This window comes from Mustela putorius, unplaced genomic scaffold, assembly GCF_011764305.1.
Source record: "Mustela putorius furo isolate JIRA1106 unplaced genomic scaffold, ASM1176430v1.1 tig00003853_pilon_pilon_pilon, whole genome shotgun sequence".
Lineage (NCBI taxonomy): Eukaryota > Metazoa > Chordata > Mammalia > Carnivora > Mustelidae > Mustela > Mustela putorius.
The window spans coordinates 43,328,327-43,347,227 of record NW_025422005.1 but is presented as its reverse complement, the minus strand read 5'-3'; the positions used below and the strand labels follow the sequence as shown (position 1 = coordinate 43,347,227).

General features: G+C 56.5%; 1 protein-coding gene across 8 annotated transcripts in view; it reads left to right on the top strand.

Annotated features, from left to right (window-relative positions):
- Positions 1–18,901, top strand: part of SSBP3 (single stranded DNA binding protein 3) — a 161,359-nt gene that overhangs the window by 134,541 nt on the left and 7,917 nt on the right. For 3 of the 8 annotated variants that reach the window (XM_045064567.1, XM_045064566.1, XM_045064573.1), the window contains 9 exons: positions 1,696–1,776; positions 2,685–2,744; positions 6,892–6,958; positions 7,051–7,127; positions 14,133–14,197; positions 14,869–14,917; positions 15,522–15,557; positions 16,090–16,144; positions 17,480–17,550. In XM_045064567.1, coding sequence (XP_044920502.1) covers positions 1,696–1,776; positions 2,685–2,744; positions 6,892–6,958; positions 7,051–7,127; positions 14,133–14,197; positions 14,869–14,917; positions 15,522–15,557; positions 16,090–16,144; positions 17,480–17,550 — 561 coding nt within the window. The remainder of the gene's footprint in view (positions 1–1,695; positions 1,777–2,684; positions 2,745–6,891; positions 6,959–7,050; positions 7,128–14,132; positions 14,198–14,868; positions 14,918–15,521; positions 15,558–16,089; positions 16,145–17,479; positions 17,551–18,901) is intronic. The other 5 variants (XM_045064569.1, XM_045064568.1, XM_045064574.1 and 2 more) reach the window with 2 other exon arrangements.

Genomic DNA, 18,901 nt, shown 5'->3' with positions numbered 1-18,901 from the left:
CAGCCGCTAGAAAGACACACACTTGTTGAAATTAGTAGCGTGGCAGGTAGGGGAACATCTGCTCCACAGAGCTCTCCGGAAGTGAGCAGCCCCTCACTTGGCCAAGAAACTCCAGGCCTGTCCTCAGCGGCGCCCCCGCCTTCCTGGACGGCCCTCTGCTGTCTTTCTTTGCACACCTCTTCTCCCTGTCTCCGGGCCCACCGCCCAGTACCAGCCCCTCCACCCCGCCCTGGCTCCGGACTGTGTTTTCTGAGCAGGTGGGAGACTGGGCAGCCTGGCTTTGAGGGAGAAGGCTGACTAAGAGAATTCTACCTGCATCTTGAAGATTCTCTCTCCCTTTCCTTTTTAATGTAACCTCCCCCATCCCCTGTTCAGGTTTTGGACTTTTCTCAAAAACGACTTGGGAGAGTAATGATGGCATGATGTAGGGTAGAGAAGAGTGGATTAGGGTGAGCTTCTCGTCACCAGCCCCCGTGTCCAGCTCTGAACATCCCGAAGGCAGGAAGGAGCTTCCAAGATGGGCCTTTTGTGCTTTTTGATTGACCTGCAGTAGGAAATCCGTTTGACGTGGCGAACCAGTATACACAACACACGTATAAATGTGAAAAGAAGTGGGTGAAAAGATTTGCCTTTATACACACAGAGCTGTTAGTTTCTATTCTGTTTTTTTACTCCGTTCCAGGTTTTTAGGAAACAATGGTTGCAACCCACTAAATTGATTTCACCATCCACTAATGGGTTGCAACCCACAGTTTGACCCATCCTGTGGTTTGAGTGAATTCACCTGCCCATCTCTTCTGGGGGGAGCCAAGGTCAGCATAGCCCAGGGATTCTGGGGTCAGCTCAGGACCGTGGGTGGCTCATTGCTGGCTAGAGTGGAAAGCCCAGTACCTCCACCCACCCACCCACCAGTCAGGGGCCTCCAGCCCCATCCTCCTGCCCCTCTGCACATGCCAGCTTGAGTTCTGGGCTACAGAGTCCAGGCGAGCCTCGGGGCCATCAGGCATCTCATCCTGGTTTTGTCGTCCACCAGTTGTGTGGCTGTGGCCAAGTTCCCTCATCCCTTGAGATCCAGTTTCCTCATGGGTAAAAAGAATGAGAAACCCTACTTCATGGGGCCCTTTAAAAGTGAAGGTGAATTAATAAAGTTCACGGCATGGGTTCTCTGTAACTGTCCTTTTGTTCCCTTGTTTGTTTGATCTCTGGCCCAGCCTGACTCCTCCTGTCTGTTCCCGTGCACCCATCAGGCCCCCTCCCCTCAGCAGTGAGGCCCAGGAGCCTGCATCCTGTCTGTGTCCCTCTCCAGACCGGAAGCTCCCCCAAACCAGGGCCTTGCTATGCGTCGCCATGCTCTCCAAGCCCATCACAACCAGCGTATTTAACATGGCAAACTCCTCTCCAGCCGTAGATGGTGCCCAGGCCCCCCGCTCCTGCATGCTTTGGCAAAGGAGCTGGGTTTTATTTCCCGTCCCTGTAAACCGCCCCGTGAGTGTGTTCATCGGCTTCTCTCCCTCCCGCTCTCTGCGCCCACCGTTGAGCCTGTGACCCAAGCCGCCGCGCACCTCCCCACCAGCCAGAGCCCGCACGCCCGCCCGCCGCCTGCCCTTCGTTTTGGTTTAATTTTTGTTCTTTTAAGCTTCTGCGCTTCTCCATGTGCTGTGATCTATAACCTGCCTCTACTGTCTGGCCTCACAGGGTCCTCCGGGGTCACAGCCCTCGCCGCACGCACAGCCTCCACCTCACAATCCCAGCAGCATGATGGGACCCCACAGTCAGGTAAAAAGCACTGTGGCTCGCCCGCCCGCCGGGGGGCGCGGGGCACGAGGAGGACAGAGCCAGCAGAGGAAAAACAAAAATCAAAAATGTGCTCTAGCCATTGCTTTTGAGTCTTTATGGACAAATGAAATTAAAAAGAAAAATTTTTCACCCCCTCCCCCCCAAAGACAGTCTTCATTCCTTGGACATCACACCCAGCTTGGATCTGAAACCAAAAGAAAAGCAAATATATTTCTGTGACCTTGTCAGCGGCCTTTATGTTTTTGTTTTTTCCTCTCTCACTTTTGGTTTGGTTTTTGAGTTTGGTTAACCATTTGTTCGTAACCGAAGCTGCATCCCTAGCCTTTCTCTGTGTGCGCTCTTGCTGCTCCTGCCCATCGCCCCGCACAAGTCAGGGAGCCCGCTGGCCCCTTACTGTTCTCATTGTGTCCCCCCACCCCAAATCCTCACTCCCCTTCCCCACCCCCTGTGTCAGTGGTTTCTGTGTGTGTGTGTGTGCGCACGCGCGTGTGTGTCCAGCTCTGTCCGCACACCCGGAACATTTTGTGTATGAGTCCCCTTTTGAGTCGCGATTTTCCCTTCCTGAGAGCAGAGGTCTCTTCCTCCGCCCCGCACCACTATAACAGCTCCTCCCTCCGCACCCCCTGCCCAGGCCCAGCCGCGCTCTCCAGCCACCCAGAGTAAATGTCCACGGGCCCACGCGGAGTCAGGAGCCGCCCGTGCCGGGTGCCTCTGTTGTTCCCTCCACCCAGAGGAAGTTGTGCCCAGAGGGAAGAGGCCACCGGGAGAAAGAGAGTTGGAAAGATGGCCGGTTGTAACAAAACTGGACTTGGTGGCTTGGAGCACAGTCGTGTTTGTCCCTGGGCGGGAGTGCAGGCTGTCACTGAACTACTTCCCTGTAATTGCAGCCTTTTATGTCACCGCGCTACGCAGGCGGCCCCAGGCCCCCGATCAGAATGGGAAACCAGGTACTGTACCTTTTCATGTTCTCTCTCCCCTCACCCAGCCACCGTTGGCCCCCGCTGGACTGTGACACCAGTCCAAACTTGGGGAAAGGATTTGGAGGTGGAGGGACAGGTTTGAGTGCTGGAGATAGCTTACAGGCCGGTCCCCAAGGAGGTCCCTTTGTCCGCTCCATGTTCACTGTACAGCCCCTCTCCCAGCATTGCCTCTACCTCTCCTGGTGGGCTCTGGGCAGCAGAACAGAGCCTGGTGGTTCCTGGAGCCCAGAGGGCAGCAGCAGAAGCAGCCCCAGTGGGAATGCATGGTTTCAGCTATTCTAGGGAAGGTGGTAATGCCCCTGCCCCCTCCCTTCCAGGCCCTTCTTGGAAAAGGGTCTTCCTCCTTAATGAAGTTAATTGACAACGTGCATTTTTTTCCTGGAAGCTTTTGAGAATTGCCAAGGCTGGTAAATATAATCCTGCTATTAAGGGGAGAAATGGCCCGTAGGAATGCTTAGATCAGGAGCCTGGATGCAGCGGAGCAGGACGCTTGTGAGTTTCTAAGCAATGTCTGCCTGTTTCCCAGACCCAACTCAAAACAAGAAAGGATTTGTTCGTGTAATTAGAAAAGTGGTCCACGTATGGGGAGGGCTTCTCGTCCTGGGGTTGTGTGCCTTATGCTGGCCCATTAGGGTTGGCAGTTCTTAGGTGGTCTGGAGAAATCGGCGCCTGTGCCGCCATCCCTAGTTCAGCCCATCCGGGCGCGGGAAAGGAGCTGGAGAGGTAAAGATAAAATATCTTTTGAGGATCGACAGATTTAAAAGAAACTTAAAAAGAAATGTTAGGGAGGTTTCTTTTCATGCTGAAGTACTTTTTTACATAAAATTCTTCGAGTGACCTTGCAGAAACCCTTCAAAAAATGTGACTGCATCACCAGTGCCTCTAGCCCCTGCTGCCTCTGGAGCTTGGGAGTTCTCTTAGCAGCCAGAGCGGCCTTGTTGTTTCTGTTCCCCGGAGCACTGCAAGGAAGGCCTCCCTCCAGGTGCTGAGCTGTAGGGCCCAAGGCGAGACCCTCATAGTCCGGGGCCACCAGATTATACTGTTAAAATGCCTGTCAGGTTTCCAGTTATTTTTTTTTTCCACCTCCCAAAGTCTTTTGTTTTCTCTTTCTCTGACATGAGGGAGAGAGGTAGATAAGAATCAGACACCCAGCTTTTTGAACAAGGAGGGACCGTTGGGTATGTCCCAGAGGAGGAAACAGGTCAGAGTGGCTTCCTGGAGTCCTGCAGTCAGCCAGGTCAAGTGCGTCTGCAGCTCCCAGCCCAGCACCCTTCCTTGGCCCCTCACCCGGTTCAGTTAGCGTTCAGAGTTGTGAATGTGCTGGCCCAGCTACCGCGAGGGTGGTCTCTGCCATCGTGGGCGCGGGCCCCCACAGCACCTTCTCCCCCTGCCCAGTGCATCCAGGAGCTCTCCTTGGCCCAAACTGGACTCCTCCCCATGGAGGGAACAGATGCTTCCTTATCATCACTGTGGCCTTTTCTCCAGCAATTAGGGGACACGAGAGGAAACATGTATGTTCCTATTTATCAATTAAGCATGAGCCAGAGCCCAAGAGAGCAAACGGAGAATAAATCTGTTCTCTGCACCTCACATTACAAAGCAGTCGGAACCTTCCCACCAAGCGCTGCCCCCCACCACCCTGCATTTGGGAATCTATACCAATTTCCAATTTGCTGTGGACTCAACAAGTGTTTGCCCTCCAGGGAGGGATGTGCCCCTCTCAGGGGTGTTGCACTTGGGCGGGGGGGCGGGGGGCGGCGGGCAGAAAGTGCCTCATTTGGCGGTGGAACAGAACCCTCGGCCACCCCAGTGCACTCAGGCCTAGCTGAGACTCCCGGGACTGCCTGTGGTAGGGCAGTGGAAAGGGCACTGGGTAGGGGACAAGAAGCTAAGGACTGCTGACCCGTCCTCTGAGCTTTACAAGGCTATCCTCCCACCTGCCTCCCTGGTGACAGATTTGGGGCCATATATAGAGGTGAAAGCATTGCTGTTTTTCCAGCGAGAGTCGGCGGGTGGGTGGGGAACAGTGGGGATCCGCGGGGCTGAGGAGAGGAGGACTGGGACCTGGGTTTCTCGGGCAGCCCTCCTGTACCCGTCCCAGAGGAGCCCCCGCTGGCCCGTGGCTGACGGGGGCAGGCAGCTGGGTGACCCTGCAGACGCTGCTTGGCCACTCCCTGGGCAGACGCTTCCTGCACCAGCCCCACAGTGCTGCAGGAGAGCTGCTGGCCTACTTCCCAGAGCCCGCGGGATGGCCCCAGAGCATCGCTTCCCTCTCAGGCTCCGGGAGCGCCACAGCGAGCGCTTTCAGCCCCACGTATGAGCCGTGCTTTTGCTTCTTCCTTATATTGGAAGGCCTCGGCTTCCTCTGTGTGAGACCTGTTATCTCGGTCACAGCACATCTGCCTTCCCTCGTAGAGGAGGCCGAGGTGGCCCTGTCCCCAGTGCCGGGTCACCCCAGCGAGGGCTGGAGGGAAGTGATTCCCAGACTCCCGCTGAGCAGGCAGCCCTGCTCTGCTCCCGGGTCCTGACAGAGCAGGGTGCGGGGACCCCAAGGAGGAGCTCCCCTCGAGGTCTGTCCACCTCCTTACGGGGCTACCTGGAGGGGGAGTGATTGCCCGGCTGCCACAGCTGCTTTGTCAGGGTCATAGGTGGGGACAGTCTGTAACCTGGATGGTCCCCTGTCCACCTTGACATCCTGGGGTCCCCCAAACCAGACAGCCTCAGAGGCAGGCCTGCCTTGGTCCTCTCAGGCCCCTATAACTAGGGTTTAGAAATATCCCAAACCCACAACTGGGCAGACCCAAACCAGTCAAGTGATTCAGAGCTGGAGACCTTGGGGAGAGGAAGCAGGGCTGGAAGAAAGCAAGAGGTCCGAAGAGCTAAGACCGGGGGCTAGAGAGACAGACTGTGAGTTAGAGGACAGCAGGTCCTCCCAGGTTTGCATGGCCTCCCATGAGTACCCCCACGCACTGGACACACACACACACACAGCCAGCCCATTCTGGAGCTTGGAACAGTACTGAGAACTAGTCTCTTTGCTTACCACCACCTCGTTCCACAGCTGATTTGGAGGTCCCCGCTGGGCCATCCCCCCGGCTGAGCTCAGGACCAGGGGGTGCGGAGGGGGCGGCTGTCCCAGTCCCACGGGCCCAGCCTCTGAGAAGCGCTGGCGTCTGCAGAGGGAACAGGTGGTCCGCTTTCCCAGAAGCTTTCCCTCTCAAAGGCAAGGGCCTGTGATTAAGTCTTGAGGCACAGGGTTCCAGAAGCATACACTTCCCCTCCAGCTCTGCTGCTTCTTTTGTCCTTTTCTTCCCGATTGCTGCTGAAATCGCCTCAATCCCAAGTCTCAGTCCGTTTTAGCAGGTCCCCACCATGAGTGTGCCAGGCGTCCACTCGGGAAGCCCGTGGCACCCTGTCCTCCCCTTCTTCGCAGCAGCCACACCAGCACCTGCCACTTGGAGCCGGCTCTCGGGGGGCAGCTTCTCCTTCAGTCTCCTGCTCGCCCCTCTCTGGGAGGCCTCTTTTTCACCCCTGGGGCCGGAAGGGGGCATTTCATATGGAGGACGAAGACAGGGAGTTGGGGGCTCTGAACGCTCATCCTGGCTCTGTCAGTAGGTGACCAGGGGCCTTTGAGCTTCTGGACCTCAGTTTCCCCATCCAGACCTCAAAGGCCACCTGCTCCCCTGTACAAAGATCCCTGTGTAGTGATAGGATTTTTAGCTGGGGGGTGGGGGGGGTCTCCTGGTCCCCACACTTTAGGGGAGGGGATAAGGTGAGTTACATCTCCATAGGTGAAGGAAAGACGGGGTATGGCTTAAACTGCTGGGGCCAGGGTTCGGGAGGTGAGTGTAGGGGGTGTGCTGCTGCTGAGAGGCGTGTGGCTGGGGCAAGGCCAGGATGAGCCCAGGCTCTGGGAGCAGAGACCCGTGGAGAGAGCAGGGTTGTGCGATGCTTCCTGTCCCACTGCCTGCCGCTTCTGGGGCCCTTGCCTCCAACACCAGCCGGCAGGTCAGGGTCCATGTGAGCCCCCAGGAGGGTGGTGGTGGACTGGGCCAGGCAGGTGCATCTCTCTCCAGCCCCCAGCCACTCAGCGTGGCTCTCGTGTCTCTTTCAGCCTCCGGGAGGAGTTCCTGGGACCCAGCCGCTGCTGCCCAATTCCATGGATCCCACCCGACAACAAGGTAGAGGGCAGGGCAGGGCCACCTGCTGCATGGGGAGTCTGTGCTGTCTGACCCCCCTCCCCACCTCACAGCTCCCCTACTCTCTCATGCAGGGCACCCCAACATGGGAGGATCAATGCAAAGAATGAACCCTCCCCGAGGCATGGGGCCCATGGGGCCCGGCCCACAGGTAACCCCCTGTCTGTCTGTCCATCTCCCTGTCCATCTATGTGCACCCGCCTACTCTCCACCTTCCACAGTCTGTCAGTCGTTCACGTCACTCAGCTCGCAGGGGTGAGGGGAGAGAACATGGCCCAGTCCCCAGCTGCCTGGTCTGCCCAGGCTGGGCTGGCCCCCCACACAGCCAGGAGCAGTCCCCCTTGGTAGGCGGCAGGCCAGATTAAGGGGCCTTCCGGGAAGCTGGGGGAGCGGGGCGGCCAGGTGTTGCCAGATCCTGCCGTGGGAGGGTTTTGAAGACTTTGGGAGGTGGAGGGTCTGGTGCCTGAGCAGTGGTGTGGGTTCTCTGGGAATCCCAAAGCCTCCTGGGTAGTGGACTTGAACTGGCTTGGGGTCCCGATTTGTTGTGACCCAAAGGCGGGATGAACAAGGGGCAGTCCTAGCTCTGCCTGTGACTCACCATTTGTCCATGGGTGAACCTTTGGACCTCGGTGGGCCCTAATAGGCCTTGGTTTCCCTGTTTGACATGAGGGGATGAGGAGTGTGTCTACACCCGTGGTTCTCGGTGATGCCACCCCAGGGAGAGGAGGCCAGGCTGGCCAGGAACCCTAAAACCCCCTTCAACCCAGAGCCTCAGCTGGTTTCTTGGCCCTGGCTCCAAGCTAAGATTTCTTCTTCTTCTTCTTCTTCTTTTTTTTTAAAGGTTTAATTGATTTATTTGACAGACAGAGACCACAAGTAGGCAGAGAGGCAGGCAGAGAGAGATGGAGAAGCAGGCTCCCCACTGAATAGAGAGCCTGACACGGGGCTCAATCCCAAGACCCTGGGATCATAACCAGAGCCGAAGGCAGAGGTCCCAACCCACTGAGCCACCCAGGCGCCCCCAAGCTAAGATTTCTTCTGACCAGAGAGGTTGCATTGTCAAAAAGGATCCCTTGGAAATCTCTGGGAGACATGCTGTCAAGTGCCCTGCCCACCTCTTTGCAGTTACGGCACAGCGGTCAGTCCTTGTGACCCAGCTTCAGGCCCCGCAGGTACAGGCTGGCTCTCACAGGACCACCTGGCAGGGGTCTGACAGGCCATTCCTATTCTTGAGCTTTCTCACAGTTGCTTCCCACCCTCCAGAATATTTGAATGTGGCCTTGTTTTCCTCTAGTAGCTGTGGCAGAGGGTTTGCTGATCTGCCTAGCTAAAAGAAGCTGCAAGTCTAAATAAGGAGAAGGGAATTTCATTTAGTGAGATCGGGAGGGTTTTGCTGTAGGGTGTTCCTTCCCTTTTCTGCCCTGCCTGGAAGCCTGCTTGTCATCGGGGGTCCATCCCCCCTAACTCGGTGTGCAGATGTTTGCATTCTCTGGGCCCCTCCCCGGGTTTCCTGTTCCCTCAGGCAGGAGGAGGAGTGCTCCCACTCCCGGGTTCCCAGACACGTGTCCTGCTGGGAGGGAGAGGGGTCCGCCCACACCCAGAGTCCTCCGCTCCGTCTGGAGCTGTGTTTACAGCACCCCCCGCCCACTGCCTTCTTCTCGGTGGGGGCTGCAAACATCTGTGGTGCTGAAGGATTTTAGGGAGGTCCTTGTCTGCTCTTGGCCCCGTTACCCTACAGTGAAGCAAGCGCGCGCCAGTTCCAGCTCTGGTTTTCTTGTTTGTTTGTTTTCTTTCCTGAAATCCCCAGGGCTTGTGTTTTCACCAGTTCCTTTTGAGCCCCCAGAGTGGCCCCTTCCTGCCGTGTGGCCGTCTGGAGTGGACCCCAGCTGGGTGGCTCCACTGAGGAATTTGTGGGAGGGGCCACAGGGTCTGAAGCAGAGTGTTGCCTCCCCTGAGTGGGGAACCTGTAGGTTCCCCAGCAGCACTTAAGAGAGACTCGGGGTGGATAAGCAGTGACCTTGGACTTCTACAAAGTCCTGGGGACTTTGGGGGAGCCAGAGGTTGGAGTAGGAAGGCCCCCGCCTGCCCCTCTGGGTTCTTGGATGCTTAGCAGCTGCATCTGTAAAATGGGCAGGAGACCAACACTGGCCGTATAGGAGTGCTTGAGGGGAGGCTCGGCCTGGCGCTTGGCATCGCGTGCTCCTCGTGAGCAATGTATGTCTTCCAGTGGGGGGCTTACATTCAGTTGTTCAGGACTCTCGTTGACTGTGTTTCATGATTGCTTTGAGCGGGGTGTGCTTTTGGTTTTTTAAATTTTTCCTGGCCAAGGCCATACGTTAGCAGTTCATTAAGCCTGTAGTAATCCTGAGGTTCTGGGAGCTGGGAATGGACGGCAGCAGACTGACCGAGAGCAGAGTATTCTCTAAGTGTAGGACTTCCTCTTGGCTTAGCAGGTGTCTCCTCCTGTCAGAATCCCCGACCAGCAGTCTGGCACACTCTTGTGGCATGCTTTAAAGAGGGGAGGCTCCTAAAGGCTGAGGTCTTACCAGACAAGGCCTCTCGCATCCAGCCAAGCAGTGTGCAAGGGCAGAGCTCTCCTGTAGGCCTTGGGAGGAGTGACCCAGAGGGAACGGAGAAACCAGCCCAGGGATCAGGCCAGTTGACTCCCCCACCTCCACCAACCTCAGGGGCTCTGGAAATGTCTCCCTTGTTCTTTATTTGACTTTATTGTATTGACAGAGAGACCCTAAAGTGCTTTGCCCATGTCTCCTGTACCCATCTGGGTAGAGTGCAATCTTAAATTCCAGGGCTAAAGCTCCCTTAGAACAGCCCAGAATGTCTGCCCCTACTCCTCACTGGGGACAGAAGGGGCTGGCCTGGTGTGGGGCAGGTTTTGGGGTCAGCCAGAAACAGGTACAACAGAGCCTAGAAGTTTGGACCACAAGGCTGAGGGTAGGACCTCCCCATCCCCTGCTTACAGGCCTTTCTGTCTGTCCCCATTGGTGCACTCTTGCTCACTCCTAATGGACAGGAGCGGGATGAACTCAGAGCTTGGTGATGGAAAACAGGGCTGCAGCCTCTAGTCCCTTATCTGCAAAATGGGCAGCCAGGCGATCTCCTGACAGGGTCCACCATAGGCCTGGTAGGAACAGCATGAGCTGCCTGCAGGGTGTTCCACAGACCCCACTCCCTCCCCAGTACACTGGCTCAAGGGGGCAGAGCGGGCAGTGCTGTCTCTGCCACAGCCTGGGCTCTTAGAAGAGGAGGCCAGCCCCTTCGGGCAGCCTTTATAAGCACCACTGTATGCACAGTGCCCTGCTGAAAACAGGTACAAGGGTGGGAAAACCATCAACCTATTAGTCCAAGCGGGGAGTAAGATTGCTAATAGCCAGTGACGACTCTGGCTTTCTGAACAAAGAAGAGCTACACTGTAGTCTTGGGGCTGCCTTATAGATTTCAAAGCCAGATGGAGTGACATTTGCCCTTTCTGAGCCTGTGTTGGGTTTTAGCCTAAATGTCACAACGGACCTAGCAGACCAAGCATTGCCCTGCCCTTTTCCCTGAGTGTCTCAGATTTTACTCTGGTTTGGTGCAATGACCAGTGCCAAAAAGGAGGTAATACATACCCACCTAGTTACAGTCTTTCTTTGAAGAATTGTGTCAGTGTCTGATAGGAGTGTTTTGGCTAAGTTTTTCAGAAGGGAGTCCTGTTGGGGGGAAGCTAGAACTGCACAGGCTTCTGCTCCTGTGGACAGAACTGCGGGCCCCTCTGAGATGCTGTGGCCCATAGATCCCCTGGGTGCCGATGACTAGTGGTTCTGCTGTTCAGCCAGGGATGGATTCTGCACAGGCGGGCATGAGATTGCCATCTTAGCTTGTCCATGTTTGAGAAAGTTCACATAAAGGATAGCCCCTGATCTCTAGGACCACCCCTTATGCCACCTGAAAGAAATCACGTCTCTCTGTTGGTCCAGGACAGCCCAGCTCTTTCTTGGTTCCTACTTGTGGCTTCTGAGCAGCAGCCCCAGCAATAGAGGAAGGATCACAAACCCAGCCAGAGCAGCTGGGGGCTGGGTGGGGAGAAATTGGGGCCCCTAAAGCACTTTACCAGGGGGCCCCATAGAGGCCCCCAGGCCCCACATGATGAGTGGGAAATGGAGGACAGGACCCTGCTGCCCAGGAAGCTGCCCAGATGGTACGTCTGAAAGACTGGAATATTCTTTCCCTACTTTAAGGTGAAGATAGTGCTAGGAGGGCTGTGGGCAGCCCCAAGAAGGAGGAGCCCCTCGGACTGGGTGCTGCAGGGAGTAGGAGCGGGCCCCAGCAACTGCCGGCTGCCCAGCACTTTCCTGTGTCCAGCCACAGTTCCCTGCAGGGGGGCCCTTCATTGTTCCCGACAGCTAGCCAGACCCCTCTGTCCAGGGTCTGGGGTGCCCGAGTGGTGACAAGGAGGGGAGGGGTGGGAAGTCAGGGACCACCGCCATGCCATGAACGTGGCCAGCCCCATGTTGCACCAGGGTTCCCTCCCCTCGTGCATCTAGCTGCCCCTGTCACTGAAGAGCCATGCAGATGGCGGAGGAGTTGGGGGGCATCTGGCTGGTGGTCACCTTGCTGTCCGGCCCTATGGACAGGTGGACACGGAGGGAAGAGAACCATTTCCGTGGAGTCTCTGAAACCATGCTTCCAAGCCCTCTCTGAAAAGGCTGCTGTTTGTGCTTTGAGAACTTCTCCCCAAAGTTGAGATTCAGCCCTCTTTTCAGCCCTAACTTAGCATGCACGCCTGGGCAAATCTGTGGTCCCTCCTGCCCTCTAGCCTACTGTCTTTGAATCGGGAGGGCATATGTAGCCCTCCAGGGTCTGTGCCTCTGGCAGGGAGGATCTAGTGGGCAGCCTCCCTCTTGGGAAGCAGGCATGCTGCTATTAGGGAGGCTCTGAAAGGTGAGATCGAAGTGGGAACAGCTACTGGTGCCCCAGAGCCTCCTAGGGGCAGCACACTGCATGGCCGGGTGTGTTCCGGGAGCGAGCCTCTGCCTTGTCATCTCCTGTCGCCCTGTCTGTGTGCTGCAGCAGCCCAGGCTGGCTGCAGCAGCCAGCCCCCAGGCTGGCCTTCCTCTTCCTCCTCGGTGGTCAGGAGAGACAGCAGGCTGTGGCCAGAGGCCTTGGGAGGGTTGTCTGTCCACCGTGGGAGAGTGGGCTGCCTGGGGAGGGGGCAGGCTCCCTATCCTGAAGCGGCAGAAGTGAGGCCGAGGTTTGTGGAAGGTTTAGTCGCTGCATGTGGGGCTTAGGAAGGACCCTTGAAGACCCAAGGTTCTGTGATGCTTAAGACAGCATTAAGGGCTTTGGTGTTCGTTCTGCTGCTAACATCCCAAATCAGAGCACACCTCTGAGAGCTGACAGAGACTTCAAAGCCGTCATTCCATTTGATCCTCATGGGCCTGTAGGGCTGGGGGCTCTCTGCCCCTCAGCATTTTCATCTTTCAGGCGGGGACCTCAATGGGGCCGTGGTCACACACGTGTGCCCAAGCCGGGGCTAGCCCTCCTGGGCTCTGACCTCACGTCTGTAGCTCCGCCTGCCAGCCTGTGCCACCATGGATTGAGAGGGCTTGGCTCCTGCATGGGGACCCTCTGTGGCCACCCGCTCTGCCTCCTCAACCCCAGTGCTCGCTCTCTGCCAGTCGGCTCCAGGCCATTCCCATTACTATCTCCGCACTGTGAGTGTACTCTTTCAGACTCTGAGCCACTGTCAGGGGGACCAGGCAGAGGAGGTGGGCCCATGGCTGTGAAGTTCAGGAGCCTGACCTTGGCTGAGGAGGCCACCACCAGTGTGACGTTGGCTCTGAGTTGTCACCAGATGCCTGGTGGGGACAGTGCTGACCCAGAGGCTTGCGGATCCGGCTTTAAACCCCAGCTGAGTCACTGGCTTACTGACATTGGACTGATCTTTCTCCCCTCAGATCCTTGGTCTCCTGTTCTCTAAAATGGGAGCAATACTAGCTTCGCGGTGTTGTTTGTTCTAAGGACAAGCCAGAGACTGTGTAAAATGTGTTATGTGCTCAACTGCTGCTATCAAATTTCCACCAACCTTACTTCGTTCAGATACTACAAAGGCAGAGCTTAAAGTGCCAACCAGGCTAATCTTTCTCTCTATCCCTTTACTTATTCACTCCTTCATTGGTTCAGCACTGAGTCTGTGACGGCTGGTGTGGGGGTGACGCACGCTCGGAGCTCATTCAGATACAGCCCCCACCTTCAACAGGTACTCAGAGCCCAGTGGGAGAGACACGTGGCCACAATCATAGCCCGGTGTGGCAGGGGTCAGGGATTGCCGTGCATTATGGGGGTGAGCAGTTAACCCCAGGAGATGTCCAGGGAAGGCTTCATCGAGGAGGTGCTCTTCAGGCTGGCTCTGGAAGATGTGTAGGAGCCCAAGTGGAGAAAGGAAGCAAGGCATTTCTTCGGCAAAGGAAATAGCGCTGAAAGTGGGGAGTCGGGGGTGGCCGTGACTAGAGGTTCCTGATCCCGACACTCTTATGACTCACCACAGTCTGCCTTGGGGGTTTGTACTGAGCTGAGGAGGGACTCTTCCCTCAAACAGAATTGGTGACCCCTCCCACCGTGAGCGTTTCTTCCTGCTTCTCCAGCACTGTGTATTTTGAGGGCCCCATAGGCTGATCCCTGAATCAGGCAGCCTGATCCAGGGGTTGGGGGACAACCCAAGGGCATGGGGGCAGTGTCTTCACGTGCTGGACCGTGGGGACAGCCACCGGCCAGGCCTTTCAGGATTCCTTCCCCTTCCACATTCAGACCCAGCCACGACCCCCAGGCCCAGAATTTCTGAGCTGGGCAGTGTTCCCCAGTCAGTTCTGTTACAAGTCCATTCCGTCCCCCACCCCCAGACCTGAGATGTGAGGGCTTGCCGGACATCCCCATGCTTTTGAGAGAACCATCCCGAAGCCTCCCTCTGTGCTGGCTTGTCATTGTGGTCCATCACGTGGTCCCCACCCCCTCACCTTTTTTTAACAAATACGTTTTTTCCTCATCAGATCCTTTCCACAGACTAATCCTCTTGCTTATATTCTGTTTGTCTTTCCTCTCCCTCTCCTCCCTCCGGTTCCCCTTCTCCTTCTCATAGACTGACCCTTGGTTATCGTTGCAGAATTACGGCAGCGGCATGAGACCACCACCCAACTCCCTCGGCCCCGCCATGCCCGGGATTAACATGTAAGGCACAGCTGACCCTGCTGTTGGCTCAGAGCCCTCGGCTCACCCACCTTCCAGCACCCCCAAGACACGCGTGGGCAGGGGCATGCGGGGCACCTCTCTGGCTATCAGTCTCTTAGCGGTGGTGTGGGCTTGTTGGCCATACTGCTGCGTGTCTGCACTCTTTGTGACTCTGAGCCTGCCATGGCCCTGCCCACCCACTGTTCCAAACAACCCTGGGAGCTGGTGGTTATCAGCACCCTCCACTTACAGATGGGGGAAACTGAGGTCCAGAGAGGTGTTGTAACTTGCCCAGGCTCACACGGCTCTAAGAGACAGGGTCGAGATTTGAACCCCTGTGTTGTACCGGTGACCACCAACTGCTTTAGTCCTTAACCCTCCCCCCAACCTTGCAGGGAGAGAGCCCCGTGAGAAGCTGTGAAAATGCGCAAGCACAGGAAATCTTAGATATGCTACACATTTTCTGTGTCATTCATAGGAGCTTGTATGCTTCCACCCACGGACCTGCCCATGGCACCCCGAGAGCCAGGTGGTGCATAAGGCCCTAGGCCCGTGCGGAGGACCTCCTGTTAGTGATGTCAGCCCACTCGTTCTGGCCCTGCCGGCACCACCTCCTTGGGGTTGATAAGACCTTGTTCATTGTCATAATCTTCTCTCTCTCCCTCTCTCAGGGGCCCGGGAGCTGGCAGACCCTGGCCAAATCCTAACAGTGCTAACTCAGTGAGTACCCAGGTGGGATGGGATGGTGTGTGCCAGGAGGTCCGGGGTCCTCTGGCCCCAGGTCAGAGGTGTCATCAGAGGCGGAGATGGAGCAAGACTCCCCCACCCCCATCCCCCAGTGCCTGCAGGGAGGAGTGCCGCTTTTAAGTGGAGGCGTGGGCCTTCCAGGATTCGGGCCCAGCCCAGCCCCCTGCTGTGCAGGAACCCTGATGGGTGAGCTGAGGGCTCGCTTAGAGAGTGCTGTCCCCTGGCGATCCTCTCTTCCCTGACAGGGCTGGCTGCCTGCACTCAGAGGGCAGAGCTGGGAGAGGGCACCACACAGAAGGCCAGAGGGCTGGGGAGAAGCTCTCACTTTCCTGTCCTGAACGGGAGGCTCTCCCATGTCCGCACCCCCTGCCAGCTCCCTGCCAGGGCTCTCCGGATCAGTTCAGTGTGGAAATCGGGCTTTGTTCACACAACTGGTCCCCCAAGGGAAACTAACCAGGGGACCCACCACCTCTCCCCACAAGAGGGGGTGCGTCTCTGGGTGGACTGGGGAGCCCAAGGGCACCTGAGTATTTGAGGAAGTGACTCTGATCATGGTTCCCCCACCTCTTGTTTCTAGATCCCATACTCCTCCTCATCACCTGGTACCTACGTGGTAAGTGTGGGGGGTAGGGCACTGCATGTCCGACCACACGTGACTGACACGCACAAGATCTTCTCCCAGGGTCCCTGTCTCTTTCCCTTCAAAACACATTCTGAGCACACGTTCCAAACTGTGCTAGAACCTGCTATCGCTATTCAGGTTTCTGTACCTTCCAGTGGCCTGAAAGTCCCCCCAACGAGACCTAGAGTTGGGTCCCCATCTTGGGGACTGATCAGTGGCCCACTTGGTTTCTACCACAGGCGTCTGGTTCCACCCACTGGTGTGTGTTTGTGTACACATGCACACCCACGGCTGCCTCTGGGTTTGAAGAAAGGACTGGGGTGGGTGTCGGGGGTGGGGGGATTCCAAGTCCAGCCCCACCAAGGCTTAAGCACTCAGGCTCTCCTTGAGCTTTACCAAGAACTGAATACCGGGCTGGGCCCTGCGTGAGCTCTTGTCTTTGATGTCACTGGAGTTCAGTGGCTTCTCCCAACCTGTATCATTGCCATGAGTTTTTGATTGCCTTTTTAAATCTCATTTCCAGGGACCTCCTGGCGGTGGTGGTCCCCCAGGAACACCCATCATGCCTAGTCCTGCAGGTAAGAAGGCTTGGGGAGAGGGTGCCATTGTGGGAGCAAGGGGTCCTGGAGGGGCGCAAGTTCAGGCCCCAAGCTTACCATCCATACCTCCCGAGCAGCATTTACCCTACCAGGTATCTTAATGTCAGGGATTTAGGGGATGGAGGCCCCTGGTGCCACTCACCTGCCCGGTGGCCTCAGCTAGGTCACTCCTCTGGTTCAAGGATGGGGCAGAGTGGGGAGATCCAGGAATGAGGGTCTCGCTGTCCTCGGCTCACACCAGTTGGTGAGCACCTGTCCTGGCTGTGCCTATCTCTAAGTGACTAAAAAGGGGCTTTGTAATTCTGGCATCCTGGGACCAGGACCATGTAACATGATGCCTCAAGCTCCCAGCGCTCTTGGCTTCTGGTCCTCTCTATAGGAGATCACTCTTTCCTGGATCGGAAGAGGCATGTGTGCGTACCTGCGGGCATGCACACACATGCATACACACAGAGCATCACGTTCCATGTTTCTCTTCCAGCTGAGACTAACATACTACCGTCTAGAAGGAATTCCGCCATAGTTGTTACCTACCCAGAGAATAAGAAGCGGGAGGTAGCTGGATTTCTGCCTGAGCAATGGGGGGCCTGTTTCTGATAGAAACATGTTAGCTGATTTTCTAAGGAGACTTTGCCACTTAATTGGGGGAGACGGAGGGATCCCTCTGTCCCCAGACTCCTCAGCCCCCAGTAGCAGGGGAGCTGTTCAGCTGCAGTGGCGGAGCTGGCGGCTATGATGTTCTGGTTCCCACTCCCGCTCCCTCTTTCTGCTGCTGCATTTTGATGAGCTGCGTGACCTACATTCAGACTGGGTCACATTAAGCCACTCCATATGGTAATGCGTCTCCAGCCCCATCCTTGCCTCTCCCTCCTGCCCCATCAGTGTGGCAAGGTGGCCCCTGGGTAATTTGTGGCGTTTCTGTCCCCGATTTGATTAAAGCTGCTGGGCGGGATGGGGAGGAGAGCGCAGGTGGCTGTCCCCGTGTGGTCCCCGGCAGTGTCTGGGGACCAGATTGGGTTTGGGGTGGGGAGATGAGAATGCAGACCTGCCGCCCCCCCTTTGCCACATTCATGCTGCTGTCCAGACAGGCATCCTGGAATTCTTCGTTTCAGGGTTGAGTGGTTTTCACAGTTGAATTTTCTGTGATTAAAAACTTGGTGAATCTTCATTAAATACAAATTAGCCAGAAAATGGTGGTACTTAGAGGAGATTTTAGGTGATAAAATACAAAAGAATGAGTTCAAGTGCCACGAGTTTGTTTTAATTAAGAAATGAATTAATCACCGCGACTTGTGGGTTTCCACTGTTCTACAGATTCAACAAATTCCAGTGACAACATCTACACAATGATTAATCCAGTGCCGCCTGGAGGCAGCCGGTCCAACGTAAGTCCGCTTTCTAATAATTTACATATCAGATACCATAACAAATCATAATTAACTTCATCAGCTGAGGGGAAAGCAAGTTTAATTGATTTCAGCCATTTGTTACCAAAGATGAATAAAATAAACCGTCAGAAAAGTGATTAACTCTTGGGGAACTCGGTTTCCATTTTGTAGCCGGGAGAGATGGGGGATGGCATGATGCCCTCCTGTCCAGTCTGAGTCAGGTGCCCAGCCTCACTGGGGGGTCCCCGCCACTCCCGGTGGGGTGTCCGTGAGGGAAAGCACCGGGCTCTGGGTGGCCCTGGGTCCCACCCTGCCCTGCTGATGGGCTGGGCCACCCCGGGCAGTCTGTCACCCTCCCGGGTCTGGAGCCCATCAGGGGACCCGCCTGCCCTGTGCCTCCAGCCCCTTTGGGAGCCCCATGACTCTTGCACCTTGCAGCTTCTAGGCCTCTCCTCCTGTCATTGCCTGGCTGAGAAGCCATTCCCTCCCTCTGGGCTTCACCAGGTCCCAACCCTCAGTAATGTCGCAGCTCAAATTCCACTTTGTCTGATTGCTGTTCACCCACCCCCTCCATGTCCTCTGTCCTGTGCCCGATGGCCCTTTGACTCTGCAGCTGTGGCCTGTCTCCGTCTCCCAGCTGGGAGCTCCCTGAGGAGAAGGCTGGTCTGACTCACTGTCGCACAGAGCCCTTCTGCACCAGGCGGGGGAGGTGAATCACTCTGGCCTTGCCTCCTGGAGCGTGTCTGGAAAGGAGACTGCAGGGGGACAGAATGAATAGTCTGGACTGCAGAGCCAGAGGATGGGCTTGGGGCCCCCCAGTTCTTCTGGCCTATTGGGGTGCTTTGTTTGGTTTTGTGGTTTTTGGGTCCTGATGTGATATCTGAATCACCACAGGGCTAAACACCCATCGGGGAGCTGCCCCGTGCTGCACACTGCACATGTTCAGTCCTCTAGCAGCCTCTGAAGTGAGCATCTCTGGAGGCCTCCTGGGTGCGGTGAGGGACTGAACCCGAGCATCATTTTGACCGAGAAGCCTGGGAACCCCACTCCTTCACCCTTGCTCCACCATCCCTGTCCCACTCCTGGGCAGCTGGCACCCCTGTGACCCCTGCTTCTTATTAGGGTGACCACCCATCAGGTTTTCGTACTAAAAGCTTGACGTCCCGAGACACCTGAGTGTTTCAGGGTTTTGGCGGTGGAGGTGGGAGATTAGGGGGAAGAGAGTAGGGCTCTTACAGCAAACCCCGGAGCCAGGGCCTGAGCTCGCTGGGCTTTGCGTCAGCTGGAATTGGCGCAGGGGACCATCCTGCTGTTACTGCCTGCATCGGTGGCCTGCGGCTCCTAGTGG